Source organism: Orycteropus afer, unplaced genomic scaffold, assembly GCF_000298275.1.
Source record: "Orycteropus afer afer isolate SDZICR_OR568_19922 unplaced genomic scaffold, OryAfe1.0 scaffold00064, whole genome shotgun sequence".
In the NCBI taxonomy this organism is placed as follows: domain Eukaryota; kingdom Metazoa; phylum Chordata; class Mammalia; order Tubulidentata; family Orycteropodidae; genus Orycteropus; species Orycteropus afer.
The window spans coordinates 11,119,746-11,141,687 of record NW_006921651.1 but is presented as its reverse complement, the minus strand read 5'-3'; the positions used below and the strand labels follow the sequence as shown (position 1 = coordinate 11,141,687).

Sequence of the window (21,942 nt, the reverse complement as noted above, 5' to 3'; positions counted from 1 at the left end):
CGCTATGAGTCGGGGCTGACTCGACGGCACATAACAACAACAACAACAACAACTCAGCCCTGGTATGTGTTGAATTCCATGTCCTAAAGCATTTAAATTTATATATGTTCTCTTGCCCGTCTCCTCACCAAATAAGGAGCTCCTTGAAAGACAAAAATGCAACATGCACTGCCATCTAGTCGGATCCAACTCCCAAGGAGTTACCCCTCCTTGGGTTTCTGACGCGGTATCTCTACTGAAGTAGATTGCCCAACCTTCCTTCCGAGGATTGGTTGGTGGGTTTGAACCACCAGCCTTCTGGTTAGCAGTCAAATGCCTTAGGCACTATGCCACCAGAGCTCCCAATAATAATAATAGTCACAATAATAAAAATAACTACCATTTATTGGGTATTTACTGTGGGCTGGGCACTGCCCCAAGCACTTTTTATACGTGTCTAAGTTAATTCTCACATAACCCTAGAAGTTGGCACGTGCATCCCATGCTACAGGTAAGGAGGAAACTGAGGCTGGGAGCAGCTAAGAAGTCTGAGGTCACTCAGTGAGCAAACAGTTTGTGTGACTCAGAGGCCTGGATTTAGGCTGGGCTCTAAATCCAATGACAGGTGTCTTTATAAGAACAAGAGAGGACATGGAGGACATGGAGATGACAGCTACCTGCAGACAGAGACAGAGATGTAGCTAGAAGCCAAGCAATGTGAAGGATTGGCATGAGCCCCAGAAGCTGGAGGAGGAAGGCCGGCTTCATCCCTAAGCCTTCATGGGGAGCATGGCCATGGCGACACCCTGACTTTGGACTTCTAGCCTCCAGAAGTGTGAGAGGATACATTTCTCTTATTCAAAGCCACCCAATTTATTACAACTGCCACACAAACTAGTATAGCCACCCATATAAAAAACTCCAGATCCAAACAGGGTGGAAATATTGTGTGGGTGGAGGAGGTGGGCAGAGAGGAGCTAACAGGTACCCCAAGGTTGGGGCCCTGTCAAGTCATTTGTCCCTCAGTGCTGTGGCCTCACCTCCAAACCTGCGTACCTGAGAAAAAGTGGGCCCTGAAGCCACGTTTGGAAACCGTGTTGTCCGACTTGAACTCCACACGCATATTGTTGCTCTGCGATGTAATGACCTCGGGCGTCTCGGAGCCACAGAACTTGCCATGCAGCCTGGCATCGGGGGACAGGCCACTGCGCACCTCCACAAAGTCATACTTACAGACCTGCAAGGGAGCGAGGTGGATAAGGACCTGGTGCTTCACAGCTCTCCCCAGACAGCCGCCCCCCCCAACACCTTGTGTCGTAGCATCCCTCCTGGGAGCTGAGCCCTGTCAGGTGGGTTCAGGCAATCCTGGGGAGGGTCACCTTGCCCCTTACTGAGCTGTCACTGGAATGAGTTCCAGGAGCTGCAGAGTCCAGTTGTGGCTTTGTGGGAAATGCCTCAGCTGGCGTAAGTGGGCAAGGCTCCGAAACCCAAACCTGATGCCATCACTGAGTCAGTTCCAACTTATGGCAACCCTTTGTGGTACAGAGTAGAAGGGTTCCAAAGGGTTGTCTTGGCTGCTGTACAGAAGCATATCAGGCTGTTCTTCCTCCAAGTCACTGAGCAGGTTCAAACTGCCAACCTTTGGGTTAGTAGTTGAGAGAAAACCGTTTGCACTATCCAGAGACCTTCTCCAAAACCCACATTCCCCTAATTCTACAGCCTTGCTTTTATTTATCTTTCTGTTGGTTTTCCACATGAGATTTCATCTGAAGAAAGGGGCCCCATTGCTAGAAAAAGGAAAAGAAGAGGGGTGTTGGGAGGGAAGGAGAGGTTTGCAGACCACTGATACAGTCCAACTCTGTCATACTTTCATACAGAGACACTGAAGTTCAAAAAGGGAAAGATACTCATCCAAAGTCACACAGCAATGGTGGAGCCAAAACTAGTACTGATGTTGCCTGCTGCAGTAATGATTTTTCTCAAAATGAACCTGACTGCTCAGTGCTCTGATCAGTTGCTTTCAAGAGTTTGGTCTCTCCATGCAATATTCATTTTAAGGTGAGCCTCTCACTGACATTGGGGTCTCTATGCATTGTAGTCATTGGCATTCAAGTCAGCTCTCAGTACCCCCTTGCTTCCCCATCTGTTTCTCCCCATCTCAACACAATCCCCAAAGAATTAGAGCGAAGAAACCTACATCATTGCCTTCCAGCTCAAATACTTCAAACTGCAGGGAGATCCGGTACTGAACGGGGGCTACCACCTGCCAGACACAGTTTTTGTTTGTGGGGTACTCCTTCGGCCACCCAGGGCTGGTGATGGTGCCATTCAGCTTGGTAATGAAACCGCCACAGGCCACTGCATGGGGAAACAGAAACAAGATTCATTTGGTTTTAGTTCCAAGTGACTGCAATTCCCCCCAAGCACCATTATGCCCTGCTGTTCTTTAGTAAGTTTTTAAAAATAAAGTTCGACAATCTTAACTGATTAATTCCATGTTCTTTTTTCTAGTCTAATTGTTTCAACTGAGGATTGTGGGGGAATGACGTTGGGGACAAATTTTACCTAGTTTTGCAAATGATGATGATGCAGTTGAGCTTACGTGTCATTCCAGGGCATAGTTGGGGACCCCACATAACTTGGACCAAAGGAGAGTTAGAAATGTTTGTACCAAGCTATGCCATATACCTAGTTTACATGAATAAGCAGATTCATGCAGATAGGCAAGGAAGACAGCACACCAACCAGGTCAAAATGGAATGACTGAAGTCTGCTGTCAGCAAGTCACTCCAAATGTGCTTGTAGTTTTTATTTGTTTTTCTTTTCAATCTTAAAACTCATCTGAATTCAAAGAAGAAACTATCCTATAGGACTAATAGCCCATATGCACAATGGCCTTATCTATCCTGAGACCAGAAGAACTAGATGGTGCCCAGCTACCACCACCAACCATTCTGATTAGGGACACTATAGATACTCCCAGATAGAATAGGAAAAAAATGTAGAACAAAACTCAAATTCTTAAAAAATTCCAGACTTACTGGACCAATAGGAACCAGAGGAACCCCGAGACTGCCCTGAGACACCCTTTAAACCTGGAACCAAAACAACTCCCAGAGGTCACCTTTCAGTTAAATAACAGATTAGCTCGTAAAATAAATAACATCATTGTAAGTACTATACTCTTAAAGAAAAATCAACTATGTGAGACCAAATGGTCAGCATTTACCCTAAATAAAGATAAGAAGGTAAGGGGGGTAGGCAGGGAAGCTAGATTAATGGAAACTGAACAACCAGAACAGAAATAATGTTGACATATTGTGAAAAATGTAACCAATGTCCTTGAACAATATGCATAGAAATCATTCACTGGGAACCTGGTCCAGTTTCACATTTCTAAGGCATAGTCTGCAGTTTTAACAAAAGGGTTGATTTGCTCAGCTGCTAACAGAATGATGGTGAATCGAGTTTACCCAGAGGCACCTCGAAAGAAACACCTGGTGATTTAGTTTTGAAACATCAGCCATTGAAAATCCTGTGGAGCACAGTTCTTCTCTGGCACAGATGGGGTTGCCATGAGTCAGAGCTGACTTTATGGCAACTGGTTACTGCTTGTAAAGGTATTGCCCTCTCTGGGAAGTAGGAGAATCTTCCATTATGTCTGTGTGTTACTACTTCACAGTCAACCAGCTGCCCCATCTCAGCTCCACCGAGCCCCAAGATTTGTCCCCCCAGAGGACAGGTGCAACACCCACCTTCACAGGCCTTCTTATCTGCACCCAATTCATAGCCCGGCTCACACGTGCACTTGTAGCTGCCCAGCGTGTTCACACAGCGCTGCTCACACCCACCACGGTCTGGCCACGAGCACTCATCCACTTCTGTTGGTGAAGGAAGGTGATCCTGATTAGATCATCACAAAGCTGCCTGGTCTTATTCCCCATCCCCTTCCATGTCCCAAGCCCCCAGCTTAGAGGAAAATGGAATAAAAGCAAGGGTCTGCTGAGAACAAGAGTGGTTTCTAGTGATCATTTGCTAACCCTGGGATGCTACTGTCATCTCCAGAAGTAACCAGAAAAGTGAGGTGCATGTCCACACTGTTATGGATTACATGTTGCCCTCAAAATATATATTGAAGTCCTGGCCCCTGTACCTGTGGATTTGATCCTGTTTGGAAACAGGAGTTTTCCTTTTTTTTTTTAAGTTTAATGAAGTTGTGTCAGAGCCAAGTGTGTCCTAACCCTAATCACTCACTTCTGAGTTATTAAAAGAGGAAAACAGACACAGAGACACACACAAAGGAATATAGATGCCAGGTGAGGACCTATCTGTGAGCAAAGGAACACCAAGGACTGCCAGTAGGTACCTGAAACTAGGAGAGAGGCCCATAGAAGGAATTAACACAGCCAAGACTCTGATTTAAACTAATATCTTCCAGAATTTCAAGAAAATGAGTTCCTGTTCTTTCAAGCTACCCACTTGTGATATCTCTGTTATGGCAGATCTAGCAAACTAAGACAATGAAAAACAAGCAGCAACTCTAGTAAGTTTTCATAAAGGAGGGAACCTGGGTGAGACCAGCAAGAGGAACTTGTTACCCAAAAGCAGAGCTCCTTGAGAGGAGCTCATACTTGGATAATTCAATTCTGGGATGTGTTCAGTCAGCAGTATTCATTTGCGATTTCAAAAAATCTCACAAGGCTCCGTACCAAACACTTAATCCATTTTAATGCCATGCCATTGGGGAAATTCTGCCCCACCCCCCACAAATATGGAACTGCTTAGAGACAATAAATAAAAGATTAGGACAAAAGGACACATTTCTGAATGAGGATGTATAAGTATTCTCTAGAGATTAGAGCTGGAACCGATTACTTAGCATTTTTATAAATAATTTGAAGAGGTGTGCACAAGGAAATGGTCAAGGTCAGAGAGAACATGGGGTCTTAGGTTAGTGAATGCTCCCAGAATAAACTTCAGGAAGAGGCCATAGGTGGCTGAGTTGGTGGTGGGTCTGCAGGGAATTCAGCACTGGTAAGTGTTCAGTAATGTGTTTGAAGCAACTAAATAATGACAAGTGGGTGGTCATAGTGCTGTCCAGAAGAGAAACAGAGGAGTCATTGAAGAGTCTCCCCAGATACATCAGCCCATGTACCACTGAAGAAAAGAAAAGCTGAAGCCTGGGGCATCTCTAAGAAAAGCATGAGAGATAAAAAGAGAAATATCACATTCTCCATTGCCAACCATGGTACACGTGTTGGTGAAATAGATCATGCAGGCTATGACCTAACAGAGCTGGAGGAGCCCAGTGAAGGGACAACTGAACACTGAGGCCTTGTCCCCAAAAATCTCCAATCTAGGAAGAAGAAGGCTGTAGTAGGGCTGGGCTCTGAACACCATGGGAGGCAGGATTAAGACAAATATGGAAGTTGTGCCCCAAATCTTGAAAGATCTCATTACACATAAGCTGAAAGGAATTGGAGTATCTTAGCATTGGCAAGACCTGAAAAGCTATGGAGCCACTTCAGCCTGCCCTTCAGGCGGGGATTCTTTAACGACATTCCCGGCAGATGGCTTTTCAGACCCTGTTTGAACACTTCCAGAAATGGGAGGACTCTCACTACTTTTCAAAGGTGTTTTTTGGGTAGAAAATCTGACTCCTTGCCATTTCCAATCCACCAATCTTAGCTCTGTAATGTAGACCCACACAGAGAATGCAAACCCTTCGGTCACCAACTCCCCCTCAACTCTGTACTCTTCTACCTCAAATACATCCACTTCCTTCCAATCTTCCTTGTCTGGGAAGCACAGAATCCTCATCAACCTGGTCGCTTTCTTCCGGATCAAAGATGGTTTTTTAAGCATCCCATCATTTTACGTAGTGAGAGTAAACTTTGGTAACTAAGAATGATGTGTTCCTGGGCTCAACAACTTAAATAAGTTGGTCAGGAGGGAAGACTGAGTTTAAGGGAGATGGTTTAAGCAGGGCATTGGAATTGTCTTCAGCCTCAAACAAACGCAAATATTAAATATGCTTCAATGGTGGCAATCGTGCAACATAATGTTTACATATGAAAAGCACTTCTTAGATATTTGCTTGAAAATGTAGGAAGAGGAGAATAGGCCATAAAGAATAATGAAAGAGTCCAGTCTTTAGAGTGAGTCAGGCAGACTTAGGTTCAACCCCATGTCTTCTACCAAAAACCTAGGTGACGTCAGTCTGGTAATTTAACCTCTCTGAGTGCATCTCCTGCTTTAAAATGAGAATAAAAATACCTGCTTTTAGGACCGTGGTCAGATTTAAGATGATGCATGTGAAGTGCCCCGTATGTAGATGATTGATACAGTTATGTCTGTAGAAAAGAGTGGAACTGATTTAGAAATTCCAAGGGGTGTAGTCGACTAAAGAGGGGGAGGCCTTCAACGAGATGGACTGACACAGTGGCTGCAATGATGGGCTCAAGTATAGCAGGGATTGTGGGGCTGGCGCGGGATAGGGCAGTGTTTCGTTCTGCTGTGCATGGGGTCGCTGTGAGTCGGAAACGACTCGACGGCACTTAACAACAACAACAACATAGTGACACAATAATGGAGGCATGAAAAGGATAAGGTTTGCCTGGGTACACCTGAATCAGATGAGAGAGGAGCAGTGCAGGCCTGAGTAGGGAAGGAGACAAAGCAGGAACAGAAAGGAGACTGCATCAAGGATGGGTCAAGGAAGGAGGACTAGATGGGCAAGAGAGCAGTGCAGAAGATTCTAGAAACCTGGCTGGTGAACGTGGAGGGAGAAGACAAAAGGAAAGTTAGGAAAGAGCTCATCAGAATAGACCAACATAAACAAAAGACCAAGATAGAGTGGGTCTAATGCTGGAGGATGCTGTGGCTATAGGCAGGACCCCAGATGAACATGTCTCTTAGAGCCATCTCAGTAACATGGGAAGAGAGAAAGGCCAGTGGGATGGCCTTGGGCCTAAAGCAAAGAGAAAATGGGTGAAATGTATTCCTTCTACAGCAAGATCAGTGGGATGTTTGGCCACTTTCAAATGTGCTCCAACTTGGGTGGACGGCATACAAGTGTAGCAGGGCTCTTCTCTCAGTGGAAGCCTCTATGCTGCGGTGAAATAGTCTCTACTCCAAACTAGCTCATGCTTGCTCTGGGCTACATTGGCCAAGGCCAAGCTGCCGAGAAAAATCTGTAAGAGCCTGGGGGTGGAGGAAAAGGTCGGAACCAAAGTTCAGCTTTATAGACAGAAAGTTCTGGGTTCTTTCCATTCTCCAGGTGGTATTAGTGAAAGAGCGAACCAATCTCCGGTCAGACAATGAGACAGCTCAAAAGGGATCCCAGAAGTTGTCTCAAAGAGAGTTATGGAAAGAAAAGGCAGGACATATCCCTAAGCTTTGGAAGAAACACTCGTGGGAAGCCCACTCTCCTCACCAAACACCTCATGGCAGTAGAATGCAGGGGTCAAGGTGGGGATTCTCCTATTTTCTATGTGGGGATTGTGAGACCCAAATGGCACTGCCAACCCTGGAATGCTGTTGCCATCACCCAAAGCAACCAGAATGCGAGGTGTTCCGCTTGCTGCTGGCTAAGCTGCTGTGTGGCACCAGGAGAGGGATGGAGAGGCCAACTGCACCCTGGTCAGTGTCATCCACCGGCTGGGCCCTGGGCAAAGTCTCCTGCCAGTGGCACCAAAGCAAGAGTTCTTTGCCTTGGCCCAACTCTTTTATGTAACCTTTGTCATTACTCTTCCAATTTCTTTTGCTGGAGAAATAGCGACTCATACTCTGAGCACTTTGTGTTCACGGGAAATCTTAGTGGTGACCTCATCAGAAAAAGCCTTGTCTAAGGAAGCTAGCTTTGCCCAGTCTTTAGACCTGCACTGTCCAATATGACAGTCACCAGCTACATGCAGCTACTGAGCACTTGAAATGTAGCTAGTCTAAACTGATATGGGCTCTGAGTGTAAAACAATGGATTTCCAAGACTTAGTAAGGAAAAAAGAATGCAAAATATCTCGTTAATATTTATACTGACAACCTGTGATATGCAGATGACAAAACCTTGCTTGCTCAAAGTGAAGATAACTTGAAGCACTTACTGATAAAGATTAATGACTCCAGTCTGCAGTCTACAGTATGGATTACACCTCAACATAAAGAAAAAAGTCCTCACAACTTGACTGATGAACAGCATCATGATAAATGGAGAAAAGACTGAAGTTGTCAAAGATTTCATATTACTTGGGTCCACAATCAACACCCATCAAAGTAGCAGTCAAGAAATCAGATGACGTATTGCAGTGGGGAAATCTGTTGCAAAAGACCTTTTTAAAGTGCTGAAAAGCAATGATATCTCTTTGAAGACTGAGATGCACCTAACCCATGACATGTATAGACTCATATGCATGTGAAAGTTGGACAATGAATAAGGAAGACCGAAGAAGAGTTGATGCTTTTGAGTTGTGGTGTTGGTGAAGAACACTGAAAGTGCTGTGGACTGCCAGAAGAACTAACAAATCTGTCCTGGAAAAAGTGCAGCCACAATGCTCCTGGGAAGCAAGAATGGCCAGACTTCATCTCACTTACTTTGGTCATGTTGTCAGAAGGGATCATTTCATTTCCTGGAGAAGGATGTCATGCTTGGCAAGGTAGAGGGTCAGTAAAAAAAGGGAAGGCCCTCAACAAGGTGGATTGACACAGTGGCTGCAGTGATGGGCTCAGGTATAATAAGGATTATGATGCTAACACAGGACTGGGCAGCGTTTCTTTCTGTGGTACATAGGGTTGCTATGAGCCAGAGCTGACGCAAAGGCACCTAACAACAACAATAGCAGCACATGTTTAAATGATAGCATTTTGGATACTTGCGATTACATAAAATAAATATTAAAATGAATTTCACTGTTTCTTTCTTCTTTTGTAAAGTGGCTACTAGAAAATTTAGAATTGCAGGTATGGTTCACACTTGTGGCTTTCCTTCTATTTCTGTTGGATAGTGATGTTCTAGACTGGTCCCCCACCTCACCCATCCTCCTAGAAGCCCTGCAAGGTAGGCAGAGCAGGTGTCATGATGCCCAATCTAGAAATGAAGCAGCTGAGCCTCGTTCATCCACTTGCCCATTGTTCAATAAGTATTGAGCCTACTATGTGCCAGCCGCAATAAAGTGAAGGGCAAAACGGGTATGATCCAGTCTGAGCAAGGAAAACTGACCTGCCCGTGAACGTGTAGCCAATAAGGAGCACAGACAGGTCCAGAACCCAGAACCTCAGACGCAAAATCCAGGGCCCTTTCCTATATCCCAGTGGTATCAAAAATAGGCAGTGAAGTGACAAGTGTGAGAATGAAATCACAAATATGAATGAAATAGTCAAACCCCTTTACTTTTCTTCCTTGTGACTTTTGGGTCTTGGAGCTAAAAACGGGGCATAGGAAAAAAAAGAGTGTGCTGTGGAATCCTGTGGAGCCACACACTACTTCTAGATTTGCCACTTTAGAATTTCATTTCTTTCATTTTAAAATGAGGGTCATAAAAATGCCTATCAAGGAGTCATTCTGAAGATAAAGTGAGGTAACTTGCGTAGTTTCTGGCCAATGGTGGGCATTCAGTAAGTGTCTATTCTTTGTCCTTTAATAGGTCCCAATGGGTTTTGTATAGTCTTGGCTCTTCCTTTAAGATTCGGGTTCAAGGTTAATGTTGCAAAAGTCTTCTTTTCTAAACGTGGTCTTCCTGGACATAAACATAATGTCAGGCTGCGTCTGTGTACTAAGTCAGTGCAGGTGGGCCTCAATTAACACCGTCATGGGTGTCTGAAAAGGCGTCTGCACATTGAAATGCCCTTGAAGTAGCTAGACCGGGTAATAGGAGCCCCACTTGCAGGCATAGCTGGGGCCACGGCATTTTCCATGGTCCACTTGTCCACAGGACCATGGCACTGCCTTTGGCTTGCTGGTCTCCTTCACCATCCTGAGGCAAAGGGCCGTTTCACCAGTATCCTCAGCCCATAGCACAGCACAAAAATACAGCACAGCGTTAAATGCCAAGAAGGGAGATGGCACCTTCTAAATCCTCAAACAAGGCTGGTTTTCATGGGTACTCTTACCTCAGTCCCTTACTGGCCAGTTAAGCTTCATAGAGAGAAGCATTTCTTTCCATTGCCCTGATGGGCCCTTCCAGTAGGGGTGCCATATAAAATATAGAAAACCCAGTAAAACTTGAATTTCAGATTAAAACAAACAAACAAACAAACAAACCACAACCTAATATTTCTTAAGTATGCAGTATTTGAGATATCTGAAATATTTGTTTATCTGAAATTTAAATTGAACTGGGTTTCTTATTTTTTTATATTTGCTAAATCTGGTAACCCTGATCCCCAGACTTAGAGAATCCTCTCTAAAATGTGTATTGCTGGTTACCAGCAGAACCAGGAAAGAGGTGTGGACGGGTCAGTGCCAACTGGTTACCAGTTAGATCACTGGAAAGGAACACTAATACCTAACCTCAGATCTGAGGATGATGAATGCCTTCTCAGCTCTGATCAGGTTTGATCAAAACACAATTCAGAGACTTATTTTGGGGAGTAAATGACATCATGTAAGTCAAGTGCCTTGTACTGTTCCTATCACATAGTAGGCACTCAATTAATGGCAGTTACTATGCAAAAATTATTATCAATGTTCAGTTTCACTACAGTATAGCTTGACCTTACAAATTTATTCAATTAATTTCCAAGTACAGTGGCAGAACTGTCTGTCATGTAAAAGCCAAAGCAAGGCTAAGCCTGCTCCTCAGTCCATTGTGGCCTCTGTTGGGGGCCCTATGCACATCTCTAAAATTGGCCGCTGCCTCTTTCCTGCAGGAAATCTTGTTTGATGCTAAGATTCCACATGTGTTTTGTGACTCTTAAGCCCAGAGGACAATACCTCTTCCTGTGAGTAAAAATGGAAACCAAATGCTAATTCATACCCTTGAAAAAATTGGCAGCAAAGCCTGCTTTATTGATAGAGCCATCAGACACAAACTTCATCCACATTCTGTTGGAACTTGATTTCACATCCTCCGGTTTCTCATAGCCACAGAAGTGGCCAATCAGGGCACTCTCTTCTGTGGGACCATCACGGATTTCCAGATAGTCATATGCACAGTTGTCATGCCTTTCAATCTAGATGGAGAAACAGAGGCACATAGATGAGTACAGATGGCTGGGGGTTGAAGGTTTTTGACTTAAGAAGGGAACTTCAACATCCCTGTCTAAAATCTAACCAAGAGGCAGAAGGACTCAAGTGTGGGCTTCTCTAAGCGTTCTCCTACTTGTAGACGTTAAGGAGAGATCTGTGGTTGTCAGCCATCCCTGAGTTGGCCCTCCACTCATGACAAGGGTTGGGTCCCTGTTCACGGTAACCCCATGCACAAAAGAATCAGGCTGTTGTTTTCTTTGGCTGATGTTTGGAAGTAGATCATCAGGTCTTTCTTCCTAGCCCATCTCAGTCTGGTTGTTGTTGTTGTTATTTGCCGTCAAGTCAGACTCAACTCATAGCGATCCCTCCTTGGGTTTCCGAGGTGGTATCACTACAGAAGTAGATTGCCCAACCTTCCTTCTGAGGAGTAGCTGGTGGGTTTGAACCACCAGCCTTCTAGTTAGCAGTCAAGTGCCTTAGGCACTATGCCACAGAGCTCGCTCTGCTAAAACCTGTTCAGCATCATAGCAACATGCAAACCTCCACTGATGGATGGTGGCTGCACATGATGTGTAGTGGCCGGGAGTTACACCTCAGTCTCCCACACAGAAGGGCAAGCACTCTACCACTGAACCACCAATGTGAGACAATAAGCAGGGAAGAACAATTCCACAACACTTTCTTGGACACAGTCCTCAACTTGTCACTTCAGTTAATCCCATCCACCCTCTCTAGCAGCCTTCAGAAAGAGTCTGACCCAATTTCAGCGCCTCCAAAAGTATTAATCCTAGCTGTCCGAGTACAGTTTATCAGGGGCTAACATGTCGGAAGGAAGGTTGGGCAATCCTACTTCCGTAGTGATACTGCCTTGGAAACCCAAGGAGGGGTCGCTATGAGTCGGGGCCGACTCGACGGCAAACAACAACAACAACAACATGTCCTCTTAGTTTCCTGTCTTTAACTAAAAAATGAAAACCCATCCTTACAGAATAGACAGTTTCTAGCTAAATTGGACATTAACTTCATCCCTTGAGAAGACAATCCGAGCAGTACTCACCTCAAAGGCTTGGAAAGTAAGCCCCACGTGAAACCCCTCCGAGACCATGATCCTCCAAACACACTCCTTGGAAGGTCTGTAGTCATCTGGGTAGTTGGGAGATTGAATCTGACCAGCGTCTTTGTTAATGTCTCCCCCACACGTGGCTTAAGAAAGAGAGAGCACAGGGAGGAAGAGGTATCCCTGGTCAGACGATATGAAAGAAGTAGGGTGACCATTTACTACCACTAGGTGGCTCCACTTGCCAGCATTTTCATTTTCATCCAACAAAGCTACACATCGAGAAAAGCACAATTTCACTTGTTTTCAACTCTGAATCTTTTCATATAAAGAAAATAACTGCTTAGTGAAGTGACGCTCTGTCTTCACTGTGCATCAAATCACCTGGTAGATTTTTTAACCTATGGAAGATCATCCCCAGAGATCTGATTCCAGTGGTTTGGGTAAGCTCCCAGCAGCAGTTTTCTCTCCCAGGTGATTCTAATTTGATTCTAATTTGCAGCCCGGGTAAGGACACACACATGCACACACACACACACACACATACACACACATTATTTCTTTTATAAAAAACAAAACTTGGGTCTCTCCAAAATTATAACAATCTGAAGTTAAAAGACACTTTAGTAATCATCTAGTGGTTTCCTTTTATGGGGGAGGGGAATGGCTAGCCAGAGAAGCCCAATGTGTAGAACAAATAGAGGTGGGATTGTCCTTGTGGGCAGATCCCTAGAGCCCAGCTCTGTTGGTTTCCACAAGGCAACCACCAAGGTGGCCTTGGGGAAACTAGTCAGAAACTCCCTGATGTCATCCAAAGTCCTCTTTGCACAAATGAAATAGAGGCTCAGAGAGGTGAGATGTCTGCTCAGGCTCATACAGTGATTCAGAGGCTGCTGCCATTGCTACCTGTCTATCCTCCTGGCACCCCCATGTGTAGGGGAAGCTGACTCCCCATCTGAACGGAAAGGAGGGCTCAGTGACAGGCACATGAGGGCCATCCTGCAATGAGCATGGCTGGCCTCTCTACTTCCAGACTGTGAGGGAAAAGGCCTGCGCTGGAATCTTCAGCTTGCCCTCTGCAGTGTTGCAGCATGGCCTGCGGACCCTGGTGGCTCTGGCAAGCTGCCACACATGCCTTCAGTGGAGAGGAACGGCGGGTGCATGTGAAGGACAGCGGCATCTCAGAAGCTACTGAGTGGCCCCTCTCTGTGAACAAACCTTCATACACAGCGAAGAAGCCCTTGCCCAAGATGTTGCTGCTGCTGCGGAATTCGACCCAGAGCCGGCTGTCTGTGGAGATGAGGGGCTCCGGGACTTTATCGCCACAAAATCTACCTGGGAAGTAAAGAAAGAATGTCAAACAGGAAGGGGTTCACTGTAGAGCAACAGGAAGTGGTGCTTCTTCAAATGTGGTTTGAGGACCTTCCCCATCAGAGATCCACCAGAGGTGGATCCCAATTATTTGGGGATAGAGCAAGAAATCTGTGGGTTGATAGGCTTGCTGGGGGACACTTAGGTGAACTGATGCTTAAAGGTCACTGATGTCAACACTGGAGCACTCCCATCTGTTAACTCAACAATTACTTGGGTTAAATTCTAGAAGGAGAGCAGCTCTCAGATAGGGGTGCAGGGCTAGCTTCCACTCCTCCTTTCTGCACCCATGACAGACATTGCTAATCAACTACAGCACCCTTTCCTACTAAGTCCACATGTCTCTGAATCCTTCTCAACACATCACTCTAAGAAGCACAGATCAGGTTGGCATGCAAGGCACAACCCATTTTGCAACCCTGACTTAGAGCCCGCTGGTGATATGTAAAACCTAAGTCATTGATTTTACAAATAACAATAATGAATGTGAGCAGTAACCCTCGCTACGGGAACTTGGCTCATAGCACATAAAGGATTAGAAGATGGAATTGAAATGGTCACATGGGCTCTAGGAAACCGTATGCCTCATATAAAATGGATTTCAGCGGAATTTCAGGTTCTAATCACTAAAAGTATTTAGAATATAGCCAAGAGAGCCATGCATAACCCCTAAACTCACCCCAGGCATCCTCCTTAGCAACCCTCATCTCAGTGCCCAATGGGTCTTGCTGAAGCACTTGAAGGTGCGGTAGGATAATGGTCTGGAATGTGGCACTTCCTATTATACATATATGCTTCTGGGGGTACTTTGGGGGCACATAGACTTTTTACCTTCATTGTCTCAGAGAAAGGATGCCAGAAAACACAAGAAAGAAACCAGATCATCTTGGCTTTTGAATTTCAAAAGCTTAGGCATAAGACCAAAGATATATAAGAACACATGATGAATAAGGGCAAAATTTTCCATTCTTGTAGCCTTAGGATAATTCCTAGGATGGAGGAGTGAGCGACTACCTGGTGTACAAGTCTTCTTCACAGGAGAGGGGCTTGGCACCATGGAGCCCCTAAAAGGACCCTGTGTGCTGTCCCACCCTGAGCTGAGACCCTGGGAAAAACAATGATAGAACTCCCAGATAAGTTTGAGGATCTGGAGGGACAACTTTAAGGGCAACCTTAGATTCTCCATGCCCTACCTGGGACAAGAACTGAAGAAGGATCTCCATGGTTTGTCAGGACAGTTGGCCTTGAGACAGGCATGCAGAGCTCTTCAGGCAGAGTGTGGCACAATGGCAGCAGAATGACTCCAGGCTCCAGACAGGAGCATGGAAGTGACTTTTTCTTAGCCTAGAGGATAGAATGTCTCCCAAGATTCTGGGGAGACTTGGGTTTGGCACCCACCTAACCTGGCCTAGGGCTGGGACCAACAACCTCTTACATGGAAAGGCGACTAAAGATCAGGTAGAGATAAGGTCATCTTAGCAATGCTGGTAGAGATGGCAATACAGATACCTCCCCATGCCCAATGCCTTGGCACAAAGTTAACCTTCCCCAACCCCACACCTCCACTCTGGGGAAGAAAACACAAATTGACTGATATTAAGTCCTCACTACCTGATGGAATGGTGGCTGATGATAGATAAGGAATTTTGTTATAGAAAAAAAAATTATTTCTTAGACAATTGGGTACATGGTCAAAATCTGGACCTCCTGCAGAGGACAAACATGGAAGGAAATGCCTTCCCAGTGCATGGTAATCCCTAGTCATGTAATTCTTCATATGATATAAGGATGACAGCCCAGAGCTAGGGCACAGATGAGGGCAGGGCAGGAGACGGGTTGATCTGTACTGATCAATTTACAGTACAGACCAAGCAGGATGTATTTGGACTGGAAGTCCATTGTTCTGACAAAGACCAATTTTGTGAGTCATTCAAAAATCCCTTTAACACTCAAGAAGCTAAATATCAAATTAACATATGACGCAGCAATTCTACTCCTTGGAATAATACCCAAAAGAACTGAAAGCAGAGACTCAGATATGTGTACATCAATGTTCAATACAGCATTATTCACTACAGCCAAAAGGTGAAAATAACCCACATCTATCACACTTCAACATAAAGAAAACAAAAAATCCTCACAACTGGACCAATAAGCAGCATCATGATAAATGAAGAAAAGATTGAAATTGGCAAAGATTTCATATTACTTGTTTCCACAGTCAACACCAATGGAAGCAGCAATCAAGAAATCAGACGACATATTGCATTGGGCAAATCTGCTGTAAAAGACCTCTTTCAAGTGATGAAGAGCAAAGGTGTCTCCTTGAAGACTAAGGTATGCCTAACTCAGGCATGGTATTTTCATCCACCTCACATGCACATGAAAGCTGGACAATGAATAAGGAAGACTGCAGAAGATTTGATGCTTTTGAGTTGTGGTGTTGGCAAAGAATACTGAAAGTACCATGGACTGCCAGAAGAACTAACAAATCTGTCCTGGAAGAAGTGCAGCCAGAATGCTTCTTGGAAGTGAAAATGGCCAGACTTCATCTCACCTACTTTGGTCATGTTGTCAGAAGGGACCATTCCCTGGAGAAGGCTATCATGCTTGGTAAAGTGGAGGGCCAGCGAGAAAGGGGAAGGCCCTCAACGAGACAGATTGACACATGGCTGCAACAATGGGCAGGACTGGGCAGTGTTTCATTCTTGTTGTACATGGAGTCACTATGAGTTGGAGCCGACGTGATGGCACCTAACAACAACAATATCAACAGATGAATGGATAAATAAGATGTGGGAAATTACAGGAAAAAAATGAAGTTCTGATATATGCCATGACATGGATGAACCTTGAAAATGATATGCTAAGTCAAAGGGGGGGGGGTCGCCACACACAAAAGGACAAACAGTGTATGAGCCTACTGATAGGAAATAACTAGACTAGACAAATTCATAGAAACAGAAAGTAGAGCAGAGGTTACCAGGGACTTGGAGGAAGGGGAGATGGGGAGTTATCATTTAATGGGTACTGTGGTAGTTATGTTTGTGTGTCATCTTGGCTGGGCCTGGTTGAGTGGCTGGGCAGCTGGTGGTAGTTATTCCCCATGATGAGACTGGCAATCAGCTCCATGGTGGGATCTACCACAAGCAGCTGAGTAGCTGCCTTTGGGATGTGGTCTGCTTCCTGTATACAAGGAGAAGCCTTGGGAATGGTCTCTTGCCTAAGGCATGCTTGGACCCTGCATATAGCTGTGTTGTTGCTCAGCAGCCTGCTATGCTCTGCCGACCTTGGGATTTACAATGGACTTAAGTTAATGGCCTGCCGTGTGGTTTGGTAACATCGGGACTGTGTCTTTTTACTTGTCAACCTTGGGGCTTCTCCCTTAGCAGCCAGCAGCCGTCTGAGTGAAGAATGCCTCTAGTGCCAGTGGGCTGGGAGCAGGAGGCAGAGGTGGACCCCAAGGTTGAGGGGCTTTCACCCAATCCCTAGAGTGTGGCACTTTGAACTTGGACTTAAAGCCTCCCAATTATTAGAATAAACTCCTGTTAAGGTCATCCCATTTGTGGTATATTCTTGTCAGAACGGTAACTAGGTAACCAGAACAGGTACTAAGTTTCTGTTGTGGGTGATGAAAAGTTTTTGAAGTAGATTGAGGTTGAAGGTTGCACAACATTGTAAATGTAATTAATGCCACTGAGTTGCATATTTTTAAATGGCAAATGCTGTGTTATATATATTTTACCACGATAAATTTTTTAAAAAATCATTTAACATTGGGAGTAGGTGGGGGTGGAAATAAACACCACTATGGACATTTCCTACTGGCCAACTATGGCGGCCATTCTTTGAGAAAGGAAGGCGGGTAGAGGCTGCTAAGCTCTTTCAGCTTCCTTCCGATTCTGGCCACCTGCAGCCTTTGGATTTGGTGAGCTTAATATTAAGTGAGATGAACCGAAACTGCTGCCAAAAATTCAACAAGGAATAATCCGTCAGAAGCCTATAAATGTTCAGTAATGGTTCCTCTGGCATGGCCAATTAGTGTCAGTTTAGTTCTTGGAAAACAACACATACAGATGGAAAAGTATTGCTTACCAGTGAGGAGGCGGATCTGCCGAACAGCAGGTAGACTACACCGGCTCACAAAAGGAATGCCTTCCTAGCCTAGTCCAAGTTTCAAGTCCAAGTTTCTCCTTTTAAAACCCCAGCTGTCACAGCCGCTGGGGACTGCTTCCAAATGAGAAAGAGACTTTCACTGCCTTGTTACCCAAGCACCTAACCGGATGAGATCAAGCACCCTTCCCAGGGCCCCAGGCCAACACATCTCTGCTCCTACCTCGGAGGAAGGAAACATTGCAAGCAAAGGCAGGGTTAGAACAAATTCTAAAGCATTCCTAAGCCAAGGGGCTCCCAAAATTGTTGTGCAATCCTGTAACTAGGACCCTCCACTTTGCTTCTCTGGGTGATGGCTTGGCAGTTTCATCTTCGCCATGATGGTTCTCATAAAAGTTCTTTTATTGAGTATGTTTTTGAAAGACAGGAAGGTGCCCTGGTGGCACAACAGTTAAGGACTCAGCTGCTAACCAAAAGGTCTGATCCACCAGCTGTTCTGCAGAAGAAAAGACCTGGCAATCTGCTCCTGTAAAGATTACAGCCTAGGAAACCCTATGGGACAATTCTATTCTCCTGTAGGGTTACTGTGAGTTTAAATCCACTCGGGGCATAAAACAACAGCATGCCAGTGTCCTGAGCCTTTCATTGGATCACCCCCAGGATCTCCTGAATTAAGTACTAGTATCATTATTCACAGATCAGAAAACTGAGGGTCAGAAGGGTTAAATCTCAAAGTTCTAAGGGAGGTGAGAATGGTTGCACAACTCAAATGTAATCAACCTCACTGAGTTGTACCTGTAGAAACTGTGGAATTGGTGTACGTTCTGGTACATATATTCTCAATAACAACAAAACAAAACTAGATTAAAAAAATAAAAGCTCTAAGCAGCAGCAGGATTTGAACTCTTGTTGTCTGTGATCTTGACTTCATCACCCATATCCTCTTCTTCGTTGCCATAACCATCACCTCCACCACCATCTTAAGGAATTTGTTTGGGGTGCAATTCTGCACTCTATACAATTTGGATTAAACAGACATCAAACCTGCTCTCTGGGTCCACTTCCCAGTTTGGAAATAGACCCATAGGAATGAAGATCAAAGTCTCAAAGCATAAAGCAATGCCATGGAAAAGGCTTGGCTGTCCGGCTCACTCCATCATTTCTGCTCATTTGGGCGGCCGCCCCTGCCCAAGGAGCCCCAGCAGTGGGGCCAGGCAGTGCTGATTGGCCAGCCTGCCCTTTCTGAACTTCTCCCTCCACTTCAGGGAAAGGGGGAGAAAGGGCTTTTGTGTGCATTGTGGTGGTACAGAATGGCCAGAAGACAGTTCTGCATACAAAAGTGCATTGTTGCGGTAATTTCCCTGGCAGAAGTAAGGGGAGTGGAGTGCAGGGTGAAGGATGGAGTTTAAGTTTACTGGATATGTTCTCTCTGAAGCCACTTTTCTCCTCACTCTCCTAAGTGACCTCTGAAACTGAAAAAACAATTGAAATCTTTAACCAGCCATGAAATGTTTTCAATCTACTTACATTTCCCTTTCATGGCTACATGAAAACTCTGGTTCCCAACTCTCTTTCCAAGGAGACACACAGACTGTAGAGAAATTCACCAGGAGAACAAACTAGCCCACTGCCATCGAGTTGATTCTGACTCATAGTGACCCTTTCAAATTCCTCAATTGCAATCTGGTTCCTGGATTTAGAGGAGGAGTTTAATAAGGATATCAAGAAGAGGAAATGCAGATGAGGGGACTACAAGGAGCTCCGTGGGGAGTCATAAAGGGTTCATTCATAAAAAGTTATGCGTCCATTATGCCTGGATTTTCACACACTGCCCTGGGAAAATATGCGACGCACGGTTTTTCAGAGCAAGATGCATACTTTTACAATCCGCCCTAATCCGCTCTGCCTCCTGCCAAAGGGGCATTGACCTGCCTCCTCCTGGCAGATTTCATGGCACTGACCCCTCCCAGGGACCAGCTCAGTCCACACAATGCACTTGTTCCAAACACAAAAGTTCACTAACAACTGCATTTGGAAACATCAGAGCAGGCCAAATAGTTGGCAAAGGAGAACTCTTGCAAATGAAGAGTGACGGTTACAGGCGCTGAGCTATGCCTTGGCTGCAGCACGCTCAGCACACACACAATGAAAGAGTAAAGTATGAGCTCAAAAACAACAACAACAAAAACAAAAAAACAACCCTAAAAACAGCACAAGTCTTACCTTTTAATCAATGAAAATGTGACCTGAGAGATTAGGATCTGTAGTGAGAAAATTTTTGCTTCAATTTCAAGAGAAAGGAACTATGTATTGGAAATCTCTGAGCTTGTGCCCATGCTCAGGCACGGGCCTCGGCCTTCTCTGGGGAACTTCAGTTAACAGAACCCTCCTCCTGAACCCTATAAATCTATCACACGCCTGGGGTCCGGGGTTGCCAGATTTAGCAAACAAAAACACAGGAAGCCTAGTTAAATCTGAATTTCAGCAACACAACAGATAATGTATTTTATCTGACAATCCCAGGGGGATAGGCTTTTCAGATTCAGCAGCCCCTTTTCCCCGTCACCAGGAGATCTGTGTTCTGGTCTGACCTCAGTCACTATCTGGCTGTGTGGCTTTAGGAAGTTGGCCCACCTTTAGAGGAGCTTGGTTTTCTCCTGAAGACGTTGGATTAAGAGGCACAATGGTTAAGTTCTCGGCTGCTAAGTGAAAGGTTGGCAGTTCTAACCTACACAGCAGGTCTGTGGGAGGGAGGTCTGGTGATCTGCTCCCATAAAAGTCACAGTCTAATATGGGCTAAACATCTACATCAGGTGGATACGCTACTTGGAGTGATCAATGATGGGAGAAGAGAAGGGCAGTGTTTGCACAAGGAGAGGGGGGCAGGAGTGCATGGGAGGGAAGGACACCGGGAAGAGGTAACTACGGGGAGGAAGCGGGAAGAGAGCTGTTACAATTGTGGGGAATTGCAGTCAGTGTCATGAGAGAAAATGTGTATGAACTGCTGTATGGAAAATGAATTTGCTCTATAAACTTCCACGCAAATCACAATAAAAATTTTAAAAAACAAAAACAACACAGCCTAGAAAACCCTGTGGTGCAGTTCTACTCATCACACGGGGTTGCTGTGAGTCAGAACCGACCTGAGGGCAGGAAACAGCAAGGTTTCTGCCAGGTCCAGGTTCCACGTTCCTATGAAACTCCTTTACAGCTTCTTCCCCCCCCCCCCCCCATTATAAAATAATTACTGAATGCATTCCTGTAAGAGATTCAAAGAATCTAGAGGTATAGAAAGCCAATATGATGCTCTCCACCCTGAGCTCTCCACTTCCTCTCTCCGAGGTTCAACAGTTGATAAGCATCCTTTCAGTACACTTCCTATGAGCTTGATGCCAGACATGTGAACCAAAAAAACAAAACAAACTCACTGCCATTGAGTCAATTCTGACTCATAGCAACCCCCTTTGGGTTTCCGAGGCAGTAAATCTTTATGGAAGCATATTGCCCAGTTTTCCTTCTGCGGAGTGGCTGGTGGGTTTGAACCTCCAACTTTCTGGTTAGCAGTCAAATGCCTTAGACACTGCACCACAAAAGCTCCCTGACATACATGTAATTGTCGGTAAATGGGATCATCCCCCAGCCAACTAATGGAGAGTCTGATTCAGCAGTCTCTCGGGACTCTGTATTCACAGAAACCATTCCAGGTAATTCTAGTGTTCAGCAAGGCTGCCATGGGTCATCCGGCTGGGAGTCCCTGGGTGCTACAGTTAATGCACTTGGAGGCTATTAACTGAAAGGCTGGAGGTTCGAGCCTACCCAGTGTGCCTCAGAAGAAAGACCTGGCAATCCAATTCTGAAAAATCAGCCACTGCAAACCCTATGGAGCACAGTTTAGCTCTGGCACATATGGGGTCACAATGAGTCAGAATCAACTTGATGGCAAATAGTTTGGGTCTTTTGCTACACCCGGTCAGCACTTCCTGTGAAGCATGTCTCCCTCTTGCTGCTAGCACACACGTTATCTACTCATATTAGACAGGAAACAGAAAACCTGGGCCAACAACTTCCACCCTGCCATTGGGAGGCATAACCCATTTTCCTGCAGTGTACTCACTCCTGGCTGTGCTTGACTCAAGGTCACCTTCTTGGCGTGTCCACCTGGACCACTCACTACCTGAATGATTCCTCCTAATGGTGGCATCCCAGTGCCTGACTCAGAGTCTGAGCTGCCTGCTCCCCA

At 45.3% G+C, this 21,942-nt stretch overlaps 1 protein-coding gene across 1 annotated transcript in view; it reads right to left on the bottom strand.

Annotated features, from left to right (window-relative positions):
• TLL2 (tolloid like 2) overlaps nucleotides 1-21,942 on the bottom strand; it is a 174,878-nt gene that overhangs the window by 12,082 nt on the left and 140,854 nt on the right. The window contains exons 11-16 of the mRNA XM_007940052.2: nucleotides 13,437-13,553; nucleotides 12,219-12,364; nucleotides 10,950-11,145; nucleotides 3,735-3,860; nucleotides 2,177-2,337; nucleotides 1,036-1,216 (exon numbers count right to left, since the gene is read on the bottom strand). Of these exons, the coding sequence (XP_007938243.1) occupies nucleotides 1,036-1,216; nucleotides 2,177-2,337; nucleotides 3,735-3,860; nucleotides 10,950-11,145; nucleotides 12,219-12,364; nucleotides 13,437-13,553 (927 nt within the window). The remainder of the gene's footprint in view (nucleotides 1-1,035; nucleotides 1,217-2,176; nucleotides 2,338-3,734; nucleotides 3,861-10,949; nucleotides 11,146-12,218; nucleotides 12,365-13,436; nucleotides 13,554-21,942) is intronic.